Genomic DNA, 20,498 nt, shown 5'->3' on the forward strand with positions numbered 1-20,498 from the left:
ACCACCTGCTAGGTATGTGTAAAGGCAAGAATTTCTTTAATGCAGGTTAGATTCATAATAGTAGTAGCCTTTTTCTTTCCTCTGCAGATTCAGGTTATACTTATGTGATCAGTATCTTGTATATCAAATGTTTTAAATAGTTCTCTGCAAGAGATTTATGACACCTGTCATTCTAATGGTTTTCTTTTGAATATTAAATTCTGTTGCTGCTGAATTGATAAATGTTTGTCAACACTATCAAGAATCTTCTCAGATAAAATGTAACCTATATATGCAAAAAACCAAAGGAAAAATTAAAATCATGTGAAATTAATGCAATCAAACCAAAAGCAGAAAAAAGTCCAATTTCTTTTCCACTGTTTGAAAAACCAGTGTGGTGGAAGAAATGAGGTGTCAAATGGAAAACAAACGTTTCAATATCGGAATCAATTGTAATTAATCACAATTCTGCATTTGTTTTTAGTTTTGAGCCTGGGTAGCTCAAGTCAGTATAGTGACTGGACGACCCGGGTTCGATCCCCTACGGGGGCAGATTACTTTCTTCTAGCCTCTGCATCCAGACTAGGTCAGGGCCCTATCCAATGAGTGCCAGGGTCCTTTCCCGAGGGTAAAACGGCCTGGGCGTGACGCTAACCACTCACCCCCACATACTGCAGAGGTTATGAATGAGTAGGGTGATCTCAATCCTTCCCCCCAAGCGCCAACATGGTGTATAGTGGGACAGCTTTACTTTGTATTTATATTTGTAGTTTATGAAAGCTAGAAAGATCATTTTTGCAAGTATTTGCGTAAGCTAAAGGAAATAAATTCTGATTGTATGTAAAGTAGTAATTAAAATCTTATGAAAATTTAATCTATTCCTAACTCATAAAAAACTTTCCGACATTAAATATATTTATAATCGGGGTAACCGAACTCGAGTTATTTCATGCATAGGGCGGAAGACCGTCATGCTATACCTCACTTCAGGAACGCATAAACCACACGAGCCAGGGTATCTGCTAATCTACGCTCACCAATTTTCTATCATTAGCTCTGGAAGTAAATAAATGAAAGAGTTAGGGATGTTAATTTCATAAAACAGAAAACTAAGAGAACCACAAAAGTTAACATACCATTGACAGTGTATTATCGGCACAAATTAGTTTTTTTAATCTGGTGTTAAAGCATAATAAACATATTCTGCCATCTTTGGGTCCTCGATATTGCTTTCCATTTACTAATCGTAATAGTGACGTTCTGTTCCCAGTGAACAAACAATAATGGAACGTTGTCTGTAGCAGACATCGGTTGATCCTTGTGTTTGTAATTAAATATACGTATCTTCAATTCAGGTTTGTGGTGGAAGTTAAATTATCGCTATTTAGTAGTTTACCGGCCATATACAATGCTTTTTCTGCCATGATGTGACACTTAACTAAGTCTAGATGATAATGCCAGTATTTCCTAGAACTCAAAAGACTGTTCAATAGCCACCTGAACTTAAAAATGACAGAATTAGCACAGTCACTCAAAAATAGAGTTTATTATGCTGCACGAGATGGAATGGCAATTACATTGTATGCACTACTGGCTGAGAAGAATGACGAAGAAGTATGTGAGCTACTTAAACAGGTAAAGTTTTAAGTCAGCATCGTCATACATTGATGAACAACGAAAATCTTTGGCTGGCAAACTTTATGCAGTGACATGCATATTTATAAATATACGTGGTGAATCAGTTGTGATTAAAAGTTCTAACGAAATCTAATTACAAACCAATCACATTGAAATTTTTTTTAACAAAATTCATGTGTGGCGAATGAAACAAATGATAGTTTGTCCATTATTTATTTGTGTTGAATGTGTTTGAAATTGCCATATACAAGTTGCCTACAGTACCGTTTGTTAATATATACATTTGTTGAATATATGTTTGGAATTTTTAAATTTAGATGTGAAAGTAATGTTTGGTGAGAACAGTACATTTTATATATTGTGAAAGAAAGGAGCAATGTTGTCATTTGGTTTGTGATGCCTTGTAATCTTGGAAGTGTTTACAAGCATTTCAAAGTAATGTTGATATCTGCCTATAAGACTGCATGACATCACAACCCAGAAAACCAGAATCAATGTTTTCATTAACATGAGAACTTTAAGTCTCATATGTGAGTTAAGTGTTAATGTATGTGTTGTATCAATGGGCACAGCATTCTGTAACATAACATTTCTAACATTAACTCTTAGATAGCACCAGGTTAGGACTCTCAAACTGAGAACAGAATAGAATAGAATTTATTTACATTCCATAGATCCTTCATAAGCCCAAGCCAAGGATGTTCAACGTGTATTAGCACAAATACAGTACTTGTTTATAATACAGACATAAATTACATGGTACTTCATAACCAGTGTATAATTCATGATAAATCTGAGTGTATATGGTATAACAGTCATAAGGCAAAATTAAATTTGTCTTTTTTTTTGTCACCAAAAGATAATGACATATCTGATATGGAAAATAAAATTCAGAACCCCAGAAAGATCTAAATGTATTGTTTACAAGACAGAGACTGGTCATGCTGTATAAGTTAGGGCTTGTATTTGGAATAAGCATTGTAAATAAAACAGACATTTGTTAAGGAATGAATTGGGTTAGAATGGAGTTATATTTAATTTAAAAATGTCACCATATTGTATAGCTGTTCCAGTATTTTTTCTCAGAAATGAATTAAAATATTTGTTTAATAGGTTTGTTTGTATATTCATCAAACATAATGTGATGAAGTGATTATCATCACTGCTTTGTTTCCAGGAGGGATAATTTTCAAATCTTGGCCTGGTTATTATCTTCATGGAGGTGTTCATGATTTTCCTCAGTTTTAATAGGAAAATGTTGGGATAGTATCTAAAGTACCTCAGTCAGCTGCGAAACGAAACTGGTCCTATGTAGCGTGCCAGTTGCCATCGGCGAGCGCACTACATAGGACCAGTTTAGTTTCGCAGCTGCCCTGAGGATGAGAGCAGATATGGCTCTCAAAACGGTAGAAGAAATGGTTCGTTTACCATTCAGCTACCCTACGCAGCTTGTTGCCTGAAAGTCTTTCATCAACTTCGGTCGCCACGAAAGCTTTACTTTATACAACAAAATATTTGTCTTGTTTTGTGCTTGGTCTCAATTTCTATTTTGATTGGGCAGACAAGATCTGCTGAGTGGAATTGTAAAAGTAACACAACCACTTTGCAGCAAAACACATGTACCTCCCCTTTACTTTTATTGCTACTCTGTGTATTTTTCTACAAAGAGAGGTGACAGTAAATGGAAACCACATAGTTATTAAGTGGATTATAGATTTTTATAATTAGATAATTATTTATGTCTAGTTTTATTTTAAATCTAATATTTTCTCTGCTCACATCCAATGTTTGTAAATGAAGGTCATATTCCATCAAAATATTCGATATGCAGTGGGATGTTTGAGTCGTGGGAAACTGATTTGGATACTGTGAAATAATTACATATAAAAATATGAATATGTATCTCAAAGTCTTAATGATTACACTTGTTTAATAAATTTAGGATTAAACAATATGTATAAATATGTTTTAATTTATTTGAAATAATGAATATATTTAAAGTAAATTACATAATAATAAAGATGGATAATTATGATTGTCAAATAGAACATTTTTTGGTTGGGGTCAATTTGTAAGCTGTCACGGCCAATCAATGCCATAAACCATCTACAACCCCCCCTCCTCCACAATATACAAAATGGGGTTGGTGTGCCGCCATGTCTCTTCGACAATATTTAGTGTGCAGCGAGTGTAGAAATGTTGCCCAACACTGAGTTAGATGGTTGATGGAGGACAGAACCATAAGAGCATGCATTATTTATGGTTAATGACTCAGTTATATAAAGAAAAGACATTTTTAAACCTATAATGTCTTATTGTAAGAGGAAACTGTGTAATTAATCTGAAGAGGCATGTGTATGTTTGTGAGTGGCTTAGCATAGCACTGCATTTTCATAGTTCTGGTAGGTAATAATGGGCAAACAACCTGTTATTGCAGTGTGGTGAGTGCTCATATTTGAAGTGTAGTTAAAGTTTATCATTGAGTGTGAATTACTTTGTAAAGATTTTCTTCAAAACAGGCACCTGAATGATATCCAGTCCAGTAAAGTGATGTCCAGGTATTCTAATCTGAAATAGCAGCCATATTATAACATTTATTCTATCATAATGATTTGGAAATGCAATTTAATTTTATATCAGCAGGTGATAGAGGAGGATGGGCAGAGGTGTTCACCCCTCATTGTGGCTGCAAGGCATGGCCATGACAAAGTTGTGAAGATGCTTCTTTCCAAATTCAAACCAGACATGGAACAGGAAGGAACAGTCAAGTTTGATGGCTACGTTATAGAGGGAGCAAGTGCATTATGGTGTGCTGCAGGTACATTCATAACTACTGAGCAAGGCAATAAATGTGGATAGGCTAAAGTTACCAAACTTGTGTGTACTCTATGAAGTGCCCTTAACAAATTAACTCTCAATCTGGATGCCACCTCCAAAAATTAGAAGCCCTGATGGAAATCCAAGTAACATTACAAGTATAAGTTTAGTAACAGGTTGTAATGTCCACACTGTTTTCATATTTCATACAATGGCAAAGTCCAGTTTTATTTGAGGGTGTCATACATGATGGAATGCAACAGACTTTTAATTCCTAGTGAAGACTAATGAAAATGCACAGAAAAGCATATGTTTCGAGCAAAGTGCTTACAATGAAGGGGGTGTACAGATTCAGATTGGATGTTATAATTTAAAACCACTAATTACACCAGTTGCAGCATTCCACACTTTTCAGTTATACTGATGATACAGTTTGAAAAGAAAGGCTTTCATATTTGCCATTTGCAGAAGTTAAAATCTGCTTAATTAAATATGGACTACAAGCTTCAAATTTTAAAACTTTTCCCACATTAATAAAGAAAATTTTGTAACAGCCCTGCAGAAAATTCTGATTGCCACATTGATATCTGAAATTTGTTGAGCCTTGCAGCTGACTAAATCTCAGTCATGTAACAGCTATCCTAACTGAGATTTTTCATGCATTTCATGTGACACTGTAGTCAAATGCCTGAATGGCACCTACGAATGGGCCATGGGCATTTCCATCCTTTTCCTTTCCTTGATCTCTTTTTGATAGTCCTGTTGTTATGTTACAGAGTAACTAGCCATTGCAGTTAATAGTAAGTGTCTGATATTAGAACAGTCTGAAGGTGCTAACACCAAAACACTTTGTTTTTGAACACAAGTTATGGTCTCTATTCACAGTAAGAAACCACATTTCACAATCATATTATAGTCTACAGTCAGTATATTTATTGTTTTGTGTAATTTGGTCTTTAATGTATTGGAGAGCTGACAGAATAATAACAGTTTTTGAACTCTGTTAGTAACCATATTTCCTGTGGTTTTTCTCTTAATTTCAGCATTTCTGTATGTACCAAATCCTGATTAGCAGCATCTGGCATCTTCACCATGTATATTGTAACATATTAATAGAACTTGAAATGTTGTTCCATGAAGCCTTATTATTTCAATTTTTATATTGCGTTGTATTAACAGTGTTGTTTATTTTCAGGTGCAGGTCATCTGAATGTTGTGAAAACTTTGGTGAAAAGTGGTGCCAGTGTGAACCATCCAACAAAAACAAATTCAACGCCTTTACGTGCCGCGTGTTTTGATGGTCGGTTGGACATTGTCAAGTATTTGACAGATCATCTTGCTGATATTCACATTGCAAATAAATATAATAATACATGCTTAATGATTGCTGCATACAAAGGGCATTTAGATGTAGTCAGTTTTCTGTTGGAGAAAGGAGCCAATCCCAATGAGAAAGCGCACTGTGGTGCTACAGCACTTCACTTTGCAGCAGAATGTGGTCACGTGGCAATCGTTAAGGAGCTGTTGGAATACGGGGCACATATAACTAAGAACGAAAATGGTACGTATTGATGAACCAGTTCTAAAGTAATTGTAACAATATTTGTTGTCTCTGCAGCATTTCTGATGCCATTGCTCATAGACACTGTTAAAATTTGATGTTTACCTGCTGCTTGAAGTGATCCATTTTGAAGCATTCCATGTACTGCGCTGTCTGCTGCATGCTTCAGCTTACCTGCAGTGTAGCTACTGTTTCTGCTTCTGTCCCAGGACTGTTTGAAGTTGTTACCCAAAGCTGACAGTCCTCACTCCTTGTAAGTTTGTATGCTGTTAGAGGGACCATCCATTGTAAGTTTATTATACAACATTTAGGTGATTGAATTGTTTGTTTATAATCATGTTTACTTATACAGTGAAACCTCTATCCATCGTTCCCGGAACTATCGTTTTCCCGGATGCATCGTCCGTTTTGTTCGGTCCCGAATATATCCCATATAAAATAATGTTACATTTTCCCGCTTCTATCGTTCCTCGAACTATCGTTTTATCGCATCGATCGTTCAAAAATCTTAGTCCCGGCCCACAATTTTCCCGCAATGATCGTTTCTGAGAATTTAAAATGCTGGGTTTTGAGATAAATTATTACCGAAAGACGCACAATGTTTTTGGAATACGCAGTAGCGGTAACCTGTTATATCGCCCAACCAGCACATTCTTTTGGAATGAGGGTCAGCGGTGCAGGGGTGATAGTTGGAGTGAATGGCGGTGCCCATTGTCAGAAATTTTACGATTTTAATTTGGGTCCACTCATATTTCGTTCCAGCGATGCCAGATGGCATGTGCAGTGTGAATTTCTTCACAAATGCTTTTATTATAAGTACAAAGGAAAGGCTGGCGGCACTTTTCATTCTTCTGGTTCATCTCGTTTCCAGCGGTTCAGGGTCTTCTACAGCTACTTTTCGTTGAGTTCGGCAGTAATAGTATTTCCATTCTTCCCGTTATTGTCCGCAAAGGGGGTTGGAGTGGTGAGGAAGAAGACGACGAATGCGAGCCCGAAGCTTTGCCGAGTTTTGCCGAAGCGCGCGCTGCATTGGCGAAAGTGAAGTCGTTCTTTTATGCGCTTAATATTAGTGAACGTGACGAGGAAAACATTTTGAACGTGGAAAGTGCTCTGTTTGGTCTAAAACGTAAAGTTTCGACAAACCAGTTGTCCATTAAAGACTTTTTTGGTAAAAAGAAGTAACTTTGAAAGGGAAACATTGTTTTTTTTTAAATTTTTAATGCTTTCCCGCATCTATCGTTTTCCCACATTCATCGTTTTTATTTCCCACCCCCGCCGAAAACGATGCATCGAGGTTTCACTGTAGATTAAAATAATGTAGTCACATGAATCCTGTGTAAAATTGAGGGGTTTGTTAGTAAATAACTACAACTGTTGTAGTGCTATTGCAGGTTAATAAAAGATAAAAAAGATAATATAGTATACCCAGCTGTGGACCACAGGAAGAACACAGATGTAGAGGTAGAGTGTTCTGCTTGCATTTTATAATACATTAGCTGACATAATAATTGTTTATATTATTCCTAGCTGTGTCATATTTGTAGCAGAAGGAATAATATAATACAAATTAAGAAAATAACTTAATTTTGGAGACAGTATAGGTCTTTTTGTACCAAGGCTATAATAAAACTGCTTTCATATAAAATTCACACATTTTCTTGCATGTGATGTACTAGCAGGATTGATTCCAGTGGTCTCTTATGTATGCCATTTGGTACTTTATTTTGTGGTACTGTGTTTATCAAAATTCATTATGAGGAATTATTTGGAAATTAACTGGCTGTTGATGTTGATCTGCCAGTAGTAATACCATGTGGACTTGTAGTTAGATACCAACATTTCAGACCTACAAGTTTATGCAGTGTTAAAACTCAGAAGACCAACATCAAAATCTTCACCATCATGAGAAAACCTCAACTTTCTGTTTTTGATGTCTCTTACAGGTATGACTCCACTGGTAGCAGCAGCTGAACGGACGAGGGCTGATGTAGTAGAATATTTGGTGACACGGTCAGAGGTGTCAATTGAGGAACAAATAGAGGCCCTAGAATTACTTGGGGCTTCTTATGCTAATGATAAAGACAACTACTGTCTCGAGTTAGCATACCAGTATTTACATCGGACAATGGAAATGAGGTAGCTTGTGTTTAAAATCGTATTCATTGTTCCTTCATCATCATATTTCTACTCATTACATGCCCTGTGGGCCTGTAATAGGTATTATGAAACAGAATCTTTCTATATTTCCAGGAGTCTTCTTCCTCAGGGTTATGTCTTCTGGGATATGGTGATACTTCCCAGAGAAAATGATCTTCTTTTATTGGTGTAGTTTGTAATTTTGTTATAATTTCTTCATTTATTGCATATCTGAAATGTATGCAACCTACTGTCTATTTAATGAAACATATTTTGAGCTGATATTAATCTTCTGTCCTTTTGGTTATGGTTTCACTGACAGTGTAGCAAGTGCTTAGTAAATTCAGATTCATGTGACGTGTGCATTGGGACTAATGATATATCCAAAAGAAATTATTATGATATAGATTTTGATGTAGTTGGCAGTTGTTAACATTTTTTTGTGTGTTATTTTAAAGTCGCTTGATGTTGTATTTGTGTTTCTGAATTCAAGGTATAGTGACCCACATAATATCATACTGAAGACACTGGTGAAGCCAGTTCCAGCATATGAAAACTGGGTTGAATGTCAAACGATAGAAGAGTTGGAAGCAATCCAACTCAATCAGAATGCTCTGCACATGGAATCACTGTCAATCCGTGAGCGGATCCTGGGCACTCACAATCCAGAGGTGCCCCATCCGATTATTTTCCGAGGCGCTGTATTTGCAGACAATGCTCGATTTGATCGCTGTATTGAGCTGTGGCTGCATGCTTTACATCTTCGGCAACTTAACAAAGTGTCAGTAGTCAAAGATCTCCTTAGATTTGCTCAGGTAACTGTCAAAGAAGTATGATGCATATTTGACTGTAGCTTCTTGATTGCTACGAATACATATATGTAACACAGGGTAAATGCCACAAGAGATTTACGGGGAAAAGTTAAGAGCGTCTCATTATTTTGCAATTGAAATTGTACATAGAGAACTAAACCAAAGCCACAGAATTCTGTGTTTGTATAAGGTGATGTATTAGGAGAAAGATGTTTGGCATCTATTGACTACAGAGGTGAGGCATTGTACAACCATTCTGTGATTCAGTAAGATGGCAGGTGGCTATCAGTGGGATAATTACAAGGATTGTAACATGACAGAAATTAAACCAGTCACTGTCTGTCAGTTGTGAGTACATTATTATGCATGAAAGTCAAGTTTAAATTTGTTCTAGATAATAATTATACCTAAAATAAGTGAGCAGCTGCAGTAAGAACAAGTATATTACTAAATAAAACATTCACTGGATCAAAATGTTGATACTTCTAGACAAGGGCTCAAGCTTCTTGTTCAGAATTCAAAATACCTGCTCATTGCAACAGAGAAATAACTATGAAGTGCAGCATAATGCAGTGTTGTGTGTTGAATTCTGTTAACTCCCGGAATTTGGGGCAGGGTATGTGTAATTAATGGGATAGGTCAGTCTTGTCAAGGCGGTGATGTGTGCCAGTTTAGCCATTCAGAAACTGCTGTGTACATGTAATTTGGTTTTAGAGTTTTGTCAGCAGCAGTAGTGTAGTGGCAACATGATAGCCTTGTATTTAGGTAGTACACAGTTTTAATCTTAGCAAGGTTACAGGTATTACATGGTGTTCCTTAGTCTATCTGCACAAATGGTAGGATAGTGCATTCAAGTAAAGTACAGCTGTCTCCTCAAGTCTTTACTTTCTCTCCAGTGATGCACATCTTCCCATCTTAGTTACGCTGTATAACTTCTGCAGGTGAAGCAGTATCATTATAACCTGAGACTGAATTAGATAATCCTCAGTCTTTGTTCCAGGTATTTTCTCAGATGATCCATGTTGGGGTAGACTTAACATTCTCTCAAGTTGAAGATGTTTTAGCTGCGTCAGTTCTGGAACTGGAGCGTAACAAAGAGAAGATTGGAAACCCAGGTCCTAAAGATGACGTAGAGCAAGTCATGGTGAGCAGCACTATCTCTATAAGTCTTCCAGTTATAAGTAGTGTTACGTGCTGGAAATACAAACACTGTGAATAGACTTCTTGAATTGATCATTGTTTTAATCTTGTGGGGACAGTTGCTGGAGCTTGAAGTGGGATGAGCATGAAGTTTATCATCATTCTTCTCAGTATCAAATCTACTTGGCCTTTATGGATATGAAACAGTGTCTATCGTAAATAGAATTTGAGGTTCTCTCGGTGGTGAGTACGAAGATGGCTGTGTTCTGGGTTGTAGTACTGCGTAGTCTCCTAGAAGTTTTTCTATTCCAGTGGTCCATGTTTCAATCATCATTTTCCAATTTTGTTTGCATAATACCATGAAAGTGCCATCAGTTTGTTGCTACCTTTGACACAAGCTTTGTGTGCCAGAATTTCTTATAGTATTGGCTTTCCACTGTGAAAACCAGGGCTGGATTTAAGATGTAGTGACCAGAGCAATCACCCTGTGGCCTTCATACACAAACACCCCCCCCCCCCCCCAGCAAATAGCATTGAGGTAATCATTGCAGGAAACTGACAACTTATTTATACTTTATTATTGTTTATTTATAAATTTTTGCAATATAACCTATATTTATTGTTACTGATAGGGGCCTCCACATAATATTGCTTGCCCTGGGACCCCCTCAACTGTAAATCTGGCCCTGGTGATACCCTCATTGGTTTAAACAGGTCACACAAAATATTCGTCTGACACCATCATACAGGGACTTCCTTCAGTACTTGGTAACTATTTACTTTTATGGAACCTGACTATTCATAGAACATTCCACTGGACCTTATCCTGAATCATCTCAGTTCAGTTTACATTTTCATGCCCTATTACTTGTAAGATTATCAAGTCATCTTCAAATCTGTTTTGGTCTCTCAAGGACTCTTCTGCAGTTGCTACAACCCATGCTGCAGTTATTAACGGCTTCTGTTGTGTGTTACAGGAGGAACTGGAGAGTAATGTAACTACAGTCCTATACATTTTAGTAATAATTACAAAACTAATGAAGTTCTGTACAAAGAAAGAAGAATTTCATGTTAACTGTCTCGTATTTCGTTTGAATCAGTTACAAGTTGCGATGAGAGATGGTCAGACCCTCCTACATCTGTGTGTTAATGCAGACACACCTGTTGATGATTTTCACACAAATGATGTATGCAAGTGAGTATGCATTACCTGTTTCTACAGATTTGAAATGAAATAGTTCTAACAGAAACATTACCATCCTGACTGGTGTAACAGTAACTTGTACAGTGCTTCATATTTACCCTAGGTAACTGGATATCTTGTGGTATTCCTCAGTGTCTCCAATTGACGTTCAGTGGCCTCCTTCTGAAACATTCTGTGTTCACATTCATATCCCTGTGCCATATTTTACCACAGTGTTTTCCACACTCACCCAGAATCCTTATGCCCTTCAAAAACATCAGACAGAACCTCACAAGGATAGAAACATAAGAACTATTTAGTAAGGTAGTGTAAACAAACTATTACAAAAAATTACTGCTGGGATTACTCAACTACAGACAGAAGGAAGAAAGACTATGGGATGTCATTATAAAAGATGGAGAAATTGAAGTTTGATTCCACACAGTAGATGGAGGTGCGTGGTCAGTTAATGGCTTTCTTTTAATGCCGCTTCTTTATTTTAGGTTTCCATGTGCGTCAACAGCCAAGTTATTAATTCAATGTGGAGCCAATGTAAATGCAATGGATCAGAACAGAAATACTCCCCTCCATATTATTGTGAGTTACCAGAAACCCATAAGGTAAGGAACCCTAACCCTTCAGATAAACATGTTTGGAATTGTGTTCTGACCCTGATGTTCATTTGGGCTAAAAAATTATTTCTTCTTGTAAAATATTTATATCTCTGAAAAATGTTTCAAATGAAAGTTGTGAATGTTATCAATTTATTTCATAGGAAATTTGTCTGTATGAATTATAATTTACCAATGTTAAATTTGCATGACTGCTTCAAGTGTGAACTGCCTTATTACTTTATTTCATCAAAAATTGTTTATATGGTCTTGGAAGTATAAGTGCATAAAAATAAACCTCCAAAACCACAACATTCATCAAATCCTGAGTTGTGAGTACCCATTGTTCTAATATATTGACACAAAAATGCATTAATGATATTTTGAGGCAGGGAACTAGTGTATCATGACGAAACCTTACAATGCATTTATGTATCTAAGTTACACCACATTGGACTCTTCCTTCTTTCCCACTCTGCATGTCCACATTGCTTTAAAAAAGTACAGCAAATTTCTAATATAAAACATGCATACAAACAAAACTGTTTACACTTTTGAAGGACACTAATGCCAACCACGTTTCGACCTCAAGAGGTCATCATCAGTGGCAAAAACAAGTTAATTCATAAATACAAATAAAAAAGATTATGGTTTTTAAGAGAGCATAAAAGTTGTGTACTTTACAAAACCTTATTTATGTGCCTGGCACAGACGACACAACTACGGCTCACCGTAGACCAACAATGGCAATCGGACCAGTGGACATAAAAGCGAAGTGCTCAACATGATACACCAACTCCAGTGCAGTCAACGTCTAGTGAGGTGTTACTTAAATATGGTTTTTAAAGTACATACCTTTTATTCTCTGTTAAAAACCATAATCTTTTTGGTTTGTATTATATGAATTAACTTGTTTTTGCCACTGATGATCTCTTGACCTCTTGAGGTCGAAACGAGTTTGGCATTAGTGTCCTTCAAAAGTGTAAACAGTTTTGTTTGTATGCATGTTTTATATTCCAATACACTACATGGTATGCAAGGTTTTAAATAAATTGCTAAATCTGATGTTTTATTTTGCAGTGATTTCTTAACTTTGCATTCCATTATAATGGAATTGACTGAAGCTGGAGCGCATATGGACACAGTCAATGCACATGGTGAAACTCCCTTTGAAGCTGCAACTACTGGTAGGTGGTATGAAATTATGAAAGTTTAGTTTATTGGAAACACTTTAAAAAATTACAATTGTCACATTGTAATAGGTAATTTTCCTATCCAAAAACCAAAGATTAAAATGAACAGACTGGTACTTTTCTGTCAAGTGGGCTCATAGCCAATGGAGACATCAAGAAGCAGTTAAAATTCTGGTTCAGATTTGAACTTCTAAATTTTATTTGCATTGCAGGTGTAGCAGAGATTATCCTTCGAACACAGACAAAATTGAGCTTGAAGTGTATGGCTGCTAAAGCTGTGAAAACGTACAATCTTACGTACCAAGGCCAAGTGCCACAGTCGCTTGAGAGCTTCATCGAACTGCATGGCCCAGGTGTGAAACAAGGATGACTGTAGTGTTGCAGACAAGGAATGATGACTAACACAATGCATGTGATTGACATGGCATTTGAGAGGTGAGGGCTTAATGATAAATGTTAATGAATTTTATTCAAAAATATTATATTTAGTTAGACAAGTTCCAAATACAGCTTAGTGTATTTATTCCCGCCCCCCATTCCAAAGTACCATGTGCATCTATGAGCCCCCATCAGGTGATATTGGTATATCATCATGATTTCTGATATTAATTTTTGTCTTTGTCTCCATCTTTCATTGTAATGAATTTCATAACCCACAAGAAATTAAGATTTTTAATGGTATTTTAATTTCAAATCCAATTAACATGAGTTTGTGCATGTTTTTTTTACAAGCTTTGCAGACCAGGTGTATCAGGATTTGGGCCCTGCAGTAGTCTTAAGAGCAGGTTTGTACTGTTATCAGTGATATACACTGCTGTGTATGAGAGTAGTCTTTTCATGCAGGATGTTTGTTGTTTCACATGGTGAGGTTTAAGAAACGTACCGACTGTGAGATTGTTGCGGCTGATGTCATCAGTTACAGTCTGATGATTGGCAGAGGGCCCTGAACCACAGTGGCAGTGACTTGCTGTTTCTCACATTCACAGCTTGTCTTGTATCTGACTAGTCTTGAATTGACATCTTACCCTTGGATCAGTAGATCTCTTTTGAGTCCTAATAAATGAAGGTAACCCTTGTTCCAGGGTTCAGTTGGGTTACAGGAACAAAAATGGTATGATTATTTGCATGGTGGTAAGGTTTGGTTCTGTGGAGTATGGGGTTTTCTGATTCCTTGCCTCTGACAAAAATAAAACATTGTGAATGTGGAGGATACCAAGCCAGAGACTATGTTAATTTGCAGGTTCCGTCATTTTCATCCATACCTGTCCACCTCGGAAATGTCATATTTTCTATCGAGACAATGAACAGTGACCAAATAAAATTATCTTATAAACAGTAGCAGGGAAGTTTCTTGTGGAGAGAGGGAGAAAAATGTTATATTTTCTTGTCAGAATCTCTCTGATGGGACACAAAACAGATGTGTGGTGTAGGTAGATTTTGTCTCTGGTGATGACTTCATTGTCTTGAGGGTGTGATGATCTTTCATTTGTACATTGACCTGTTTTTGAATGAAGTAGGTATTGATCTGAACTTGAAGTAAGCTTGCATTGATAATTTTGTTTTAATCACTTTAAAAATTACATCTAGCAATACTCAAAAGATGCATGTATTTAAGATTTTTTAATGGAAATTTATTGGTGTGAATTTTTTAAATACATTGGATATGATTCCATGCTCCTTACGCAGATATGTGACTGCCAGAAGTTTCCAAACTTGGCATTGCTTGTCCTTAATATATATGATACAGTACTGATGTGCATTATATTTACAGTAATGTGTGTATATGTCATAGCAATATTTATATTAATTTTAATTTTGAGTGACAAACAAAAGTGTGAGGACATGCTAACAGTCACCATTTGAACACACGTTCTTCCCAAATGGTAGCTGCAGTTTTATGACATAATTATGTTCAATAATTATTAAAAATAATTTTGCATGCAGTCAAGAAACTTTGTTACCAATCATTATCCATTTTAAAACTTTCCATGCTGTTTCTTTTCCAAAGATACCTTTCATTAATATACAAGTATTTGTAAAACTAATTGCTAATTTGCTAACTAACTAAATGGCTTACGGAACCTGAAGGTTCATCACCGAATTAACCAAAGCTATCAGACCCTGTCCTGGGCCAGCAAACCCAGTCTCCTTCTACTCCTATCTCACACAGATCCCGCCTGACATTATCCTCCCATCTACGTGTAGGTCTCCCCAGAGGTGTCTTCCTTTCAGGCTTCCCAACCAATAGCTAATTTGCTAAACTGCAAATAATTGGCTATAACTGTTCTGAGATGCAAGGACAGATTTTTTTTTCATTTTTAAAATGTGAAATAATCCAGACCAAAAAGACCAGTGCTTCTGAGTGAGATATCTTGGGCATAGCATGGAAAGAGTTAAAACTTATGAGATACTGTAAGTAAATAAAAAAATTAATTTAACTATTAAAGGCATGCAAAATACTCAAGTATCCATGAACAATGTGCAATATAGTCATTCTACAACAAACTGAGAACTCTGTGTTTATCAGTCCACACAGCTTCAGTACATGGCTTTTCTGTGTACTTAAAGTAAAATTTGTTAAAAGTAGAACAGATGGAAACATGTTTTGATCAGAAAATACTCCTGATCCTGAGAAAGTAGAATGAAAGGTTTTGTACAAGTTAACAGAAACTCTTTGGCGCAGAAATTAGAAGGTAAAACAAAAAAATTAATGGAAAATAATATGTGCTTGAGTATTTGTGTTGTGTTTGTGTAATTTTTCTTGAAGTTGTCTAAGAATGAACATTCCTGTCACAAATGGTAAGAATAAAGTTCAACTAACTATAATTTATGGCAGAATATTTTAATAGATTATTAGAAAAAATACCCCAGTGAGATGCAAAAGAAAGGAAACTCCATATGTGCACTGCTGATAGTAACAGTGCGCTGTACATATGTAGAATTAATATCTGACATGAGTTGAAAACACATGGAATATGTATTGTGCAATATATTCATGTAGAAGTAAATATGTGCCGGATGGAAAGCTCGCTTACACAAAAAAAAATGTTCAGGTCCTTTTGTGCTTTCTTACTGCATTTTATTGGTAAACCCACGAAGTGTGCTTTTAATTTGTTTTCTACATGCACCTTATGATTTCTATCACTTTTTCCTTCTGTTTTCAGTGTCTCTACATTAATTGATGTTTGGAGATGTCTTTGACCTGTACTTGGGTGTCAGTAGCAGGTTTTAGCAAGCTAGTTAGAAAGGTGCCGTTGTTAACGCTCAAACGACATTTCAGGGCTGCCAGAATCATTTTATACGTCTCACAGTTTATTTTGTTTGTGTGCAGTGTAGACAGTATTCACAGTGCGGACTGACTGACAGAAGGAAACCTCGCCATGTTGTGTGACTAGTAAATGTAACCAAAGTTTCAGCATCAGTAATACCAAAACCTACCATCACACCCATTTTAATCATGTCCTGTCATCTCCTTGCCTTTCAAAGTCTTCATCAAAATTGTTTGCATTTCGTGTTCTTCCATATTATACTTCATTGTAACATTTGTAATGAGGCAATTTATAATTAAGTGTACTCTCTTTACAGCACAAATGTTCGACTATAATCAGTTAATGTGATAGTTTGTTCAGTTAATATCTTGTTTTTATTTATTTTTATGGCACAGAATATGCTTTTTTGACATGTACATGTTAGCTTCCATCTCTTTCTTTTGTCAAAAAAAATTTCATGACAGAATTTGGTAGTTGGAATTCTTACTGAAATTTATGTACACGTGGAGTTGCTTGCACCATTACTTCACTGATTCTGTGTCTGAGTTGCCCAGTTCAAGTCTTTCCTGGTTGTCCTTTCACCTTCCACGTTAATGTCTGGGCAGTGCGTCTCTCTCTAAATTATCATTTACAATCACCCTGATATGTCACATTTGAACTGAGAAGTGATACAAACAAAGAATTTTATGTTATTCTTTATGTCATTTCTGCCCTGGTTTCCATGTAATTATTGTTTGTTAGTGGAAACATTGATGCATTTTGTCTAAGTTTACATCTGGATATGAAAATTTTACTCTTTGAAAGAGATATGCAGAAAGAACATGTTAGTGATGATTAGTCTAGTAAAGTGTTTTTGTTTCATACAGTGTTAGTACAAGTTCTGACTCTCGTAACTTTCGTGATGAACAGCTACGAGTAAAAAATACTTTAGTCCTTCGAAGGTCAGTTCACATTTGTGTGTCAGAATACAACAGAAATCATGAATGTGGCAGAGGCTCATAAAGAGAAGCTTTGAGGGAAGAACAAATTGTATCTTGGAGTGAGGCTTTAGCGTACCTGTCTCTTCCCTCGCCTCTGACAAAATCGTGAGGAGTGTGAGGGCCGCACCTCTGCGGTGTCTTCTACCAGGAGCTCAGATGGGCATTATGTAACTGGACATCAGTAGCCTGAGAAGAATATCTGGACCTAAGATGAGGATGGATAAAAGTATGTAATGAGGTATTTTGCAATTTTTATTATTCACCTAATAGCATAAAGAAGGATGAGATGGGTGCGAGATGTATGACACTTGGGAGAACAAAAATTTCCCTCATAATTTTGGTCTGAAGATCTCGAGGGAAGAAATTACTTGGTAGATGTATGCGTAGATGGAATATTAGCATTAATCTTTATATTGGATAAATAATGTGTGAATGTGCGGAATGGATCCAACCGCATCAGGATGCAGTCTGATTGCCGTCCTTTGCGAATGTGGTCGATGTCTTCGCCATTGTGAAAACCTCGGATCTCAGATGGTAATGGATGTTCAGGGGTCCATCACACCTCAGGATTTATTGTGCAGCTGAATCACTCAAAGAACAGCGTACTCCACGTAGTCTGTTAGATGTACTTACGTTCACTTAAAAATTATATCGAGAACCAGAAATTGTGAATATTAGGAATAAAATTGACACTTCTTTTTACCAGCAGTGTACTTGTAATTGTCATGAGACATTAAAACTTATGCATATATTCACACTGAGAATCTGAGATATTAAATTGTAATTCAGCTGAATAGCTTGTTGAAGTGTCTGTGATCGCACCCATTTTGGCGATGAGCATTCTCTCTTTGGTGTGAACCCAGCTGCATATCTGGTGTTAGGGTCATGTATGCCAGTTTTTATACACGTGTACTTAATAGCTCCTGTTTTCTTGACAAAACTTTGTTGTATACTAATTTTTTGTTCTTTGAGATTTATACCAAAAGTAGCTTTTGTTACTTTATACCTTTGATATATGGTTTTTGGAAAATCTTATTTCCAAAACTGCAGCATTGAGTAAGTAATTAGTTTGAATTATTTTAAAATTTAACTTGAATTTTACGCTTGTGTTGTATCACTTACATTTTAACACTGAATGAAATGTCAGATACAGCATTTTATTAGTTGCTCTTTGTTACCATCTTTTGATTATTTTCGGCCATCCTCGGAAATTCTCTTGCACTTGTGGTAAGCTATTGGGTTTACGTGCATCTTCACCTCTTGCATATTACCGGTATGTTCTGAAATGCCAATATTTCATGCCATCATACCATTCTAGCATTTTAGAACGTAGTATTTAGTGGCTGAAGAACATAACTTGATAGCTTGCCATGAGTGTAAAGGAGCCACCCCTCAGGATCAAAGTATGTTGGGCATTACTTGACGACGACAATGTCAAATGTCTTAGCTAAGCAAATGTTTAATCTGATTGTTTGTTTTATGTCGAAGTACAGTTTCAATTAAATTATATGTATTTTGTAAAAAAAACAACTTTGAACCTAAATGGACAGTTATTTAAATTTGACTGAGATGATGGTGATGTAAAAACCTTTTTTTGTTTTCTGTTGAAATTTCACTGAATGAGCCGCTGAATTTGTGCATATTGAAACAGGTGTGTTTGCTGTTTGTATCGAGTGTGAATAAAGGAGATTGTTACTAGTCATATCCCACGCAGTTTAGATAAACTGCCATATCAACAAGTTAATGATTTGTAGCCAAACAATGGTCTAGTGCCGTGTGGAATTCTGCGTTATAACTGCTGAATGTGTGACCAGTAATAAAGAAATATGAGGTTCTGGTATTGTGACGCTGTGCCAACATTTGTGAGAAGCATACCATCTCCGTCTTTAGCCCGGAGATGGAGACAGTATGTTCCTCCTATCTATGAGTCTACAGTGTCACAACCCATAAGGAGATATACACAGCAAAAGTTTCTTAATATAAACGGAGTGGAAAGTTGTACTCCAAATTTGAGTACACAAACTTTTCAAATGCATTGTTTGCAATTTATTTACCATTGAGTAGTACTAAATTTTGTCTAAATGTTTCGGAGATGGAGCATATCGATGAGCATACCGCCTATCCATTTTGTGTTTATTTTCTGTTTGTAAATTTAAGCAAGGAAGGTATTAAATTCATGTTCGTATTAACTGGGATACGACGTGCACAGCTACAGCTACTCCGGAGCAGAACATTGAAGTGACATCTTCGTTTTAAACCCGTTTCAAGTTCGCTTTATTTGTTATAATTGGTGAAATTCGTAACGTTTATCTCGCTAATTGCGTCCGGCTGCATTACGAGAATGGAAGAATTGTGATTGGCTATGACAACGTGTAATTGATTACACTATCTGTCCAGTGTGAGAGGTGCAAGTTTCGTGTCTGGGGAAAAAAAAAAACTTTGTTCATTGTCTGGACATCTTCCATCGTCCTTATTTAAAAGAGGGAACCACGACGTTTCGGAAACTGGCTCTGTTTCCGTCTCCAGGCGAGAGGTATCTACTCATTTGGGTTCGTTAGATAGAGACGACACTTTGTCATCCAAACTGTCTGACGGACTCAACTGAGTAGTTACCTCTCTCCTGAAGACGGAAGCAGAGCCAGTTTCCGAAACGTTGTGGTTTTTTCTTTTCCACAAGGACAATGGAAAAAGTTCAGACAATGAATAATTTTAAGTGTAATCCACCATCGTCAGAGCCCTTTAGAATTGAAGACTGTGTTTAAATCGTTTACTCACGAACCAATAGAAGCAGCCTTCTAGTTCGAGCTTTGAACCCTTTGGATCCTCGTTTGTGCCCAATATGGCACTCATATTCGACTGTTCCTATTTGTTTATTGTCGGTCCATCCAGTTGAATTGTGGATGCAGCATGAGGCCTGGTCGTGTTAAACTGCAAACAGTTCGCTTGAACATTATTCTTCGTCATGGTTTTGTAACAGAAACAAACAAGTAAGGCCACAGGAAGCTGCAAAGTTCAGCGTTGAACGCAATACTACGGGTGAGGGCCGGTCTTTGAAACTGGACACGGCCATTGTGTCTCCGTACTTCTACCCTTGTCCCACATCATTTAAAATTGGAAAGATACCGAGTTCTGCACGTGGAGAAGCAGCGTTGCCATGACGACTATTTGTGGTCGTCAGA

At 36.6% G+C, this 20,498-nt stretch overlaps 1 protein-coding gene across 11 annotated transcripts; it reads left to right on the top strand.

Annotated features, from left to right (window-relative positions):
* Positions 1-986: 986 nt before the first annotated feature.
* Fem-1 (protein fem-1 homolog B) lies at positions 987-19,023 on the top strand. Of its 11 annotated transcripts, XM_022063742.2 has the most exons (12): positions 988-1,614; positions 4,258-4,435; positions 5,630-5,995; positions 7,939-8,131; positions 8,625-8,946; positions 9,932-10,087; positions 11,061-11,278; positions 11,770-11,886; positions 12,958-13,064; positions 13,283-13,505; positions 13,803-13,855; positions 16,235-19,023. In XM_022063742.2, the coding sequence occupies exons 1-10, from the start codon at positions 1,489-1,491 to the stop codon at positions 13,438-13,440; spliced, it is 1,941 nt and encodes a 646-aa protein (XP_021919434.1). In that variant the 5' UTR covers positions 988-1,488; the 3' UTR covers positions 13,441-13,505; positions 13,803-13,855; positions 16,235-19,023. The 11 variants fall into 11 exon arrangements, with proteins under 11 accessions (XP_021919436.1, XP_021919439.1, XP_021919435.1 ...); XM_022063744.2 differs by lacking the exon at positions 13,803-13,855 and having other exon boundaries at positions 987-1,614; positions 13,283-13,423; XM_022063747.2 differs by lacking the exon at positions 13,803-13,855 and having other exon boundaries at positions 987-1,614; positions 11,184-11,278.
* Positions 19,024-20,498: the final 1,475 nt, after the last annotated feature.

Source organism: Zootermopsis nevadensis, unplaced genomic scaffold, assembly GCF_977971745.1.
Source record: "Zootermopsis nevadensis isolate Lab colony 2312 unplaced genomic scaffold, Znev_1.0 Znev_ptg000007l, whole genome shotgun sequence".
Lineage (NCBI taxonomy): Eukaryota > Metazoa > Arthropoda > Insecta > Blattodea > Termopsidae > Zootermopsis > Zootermopsis nevadensis.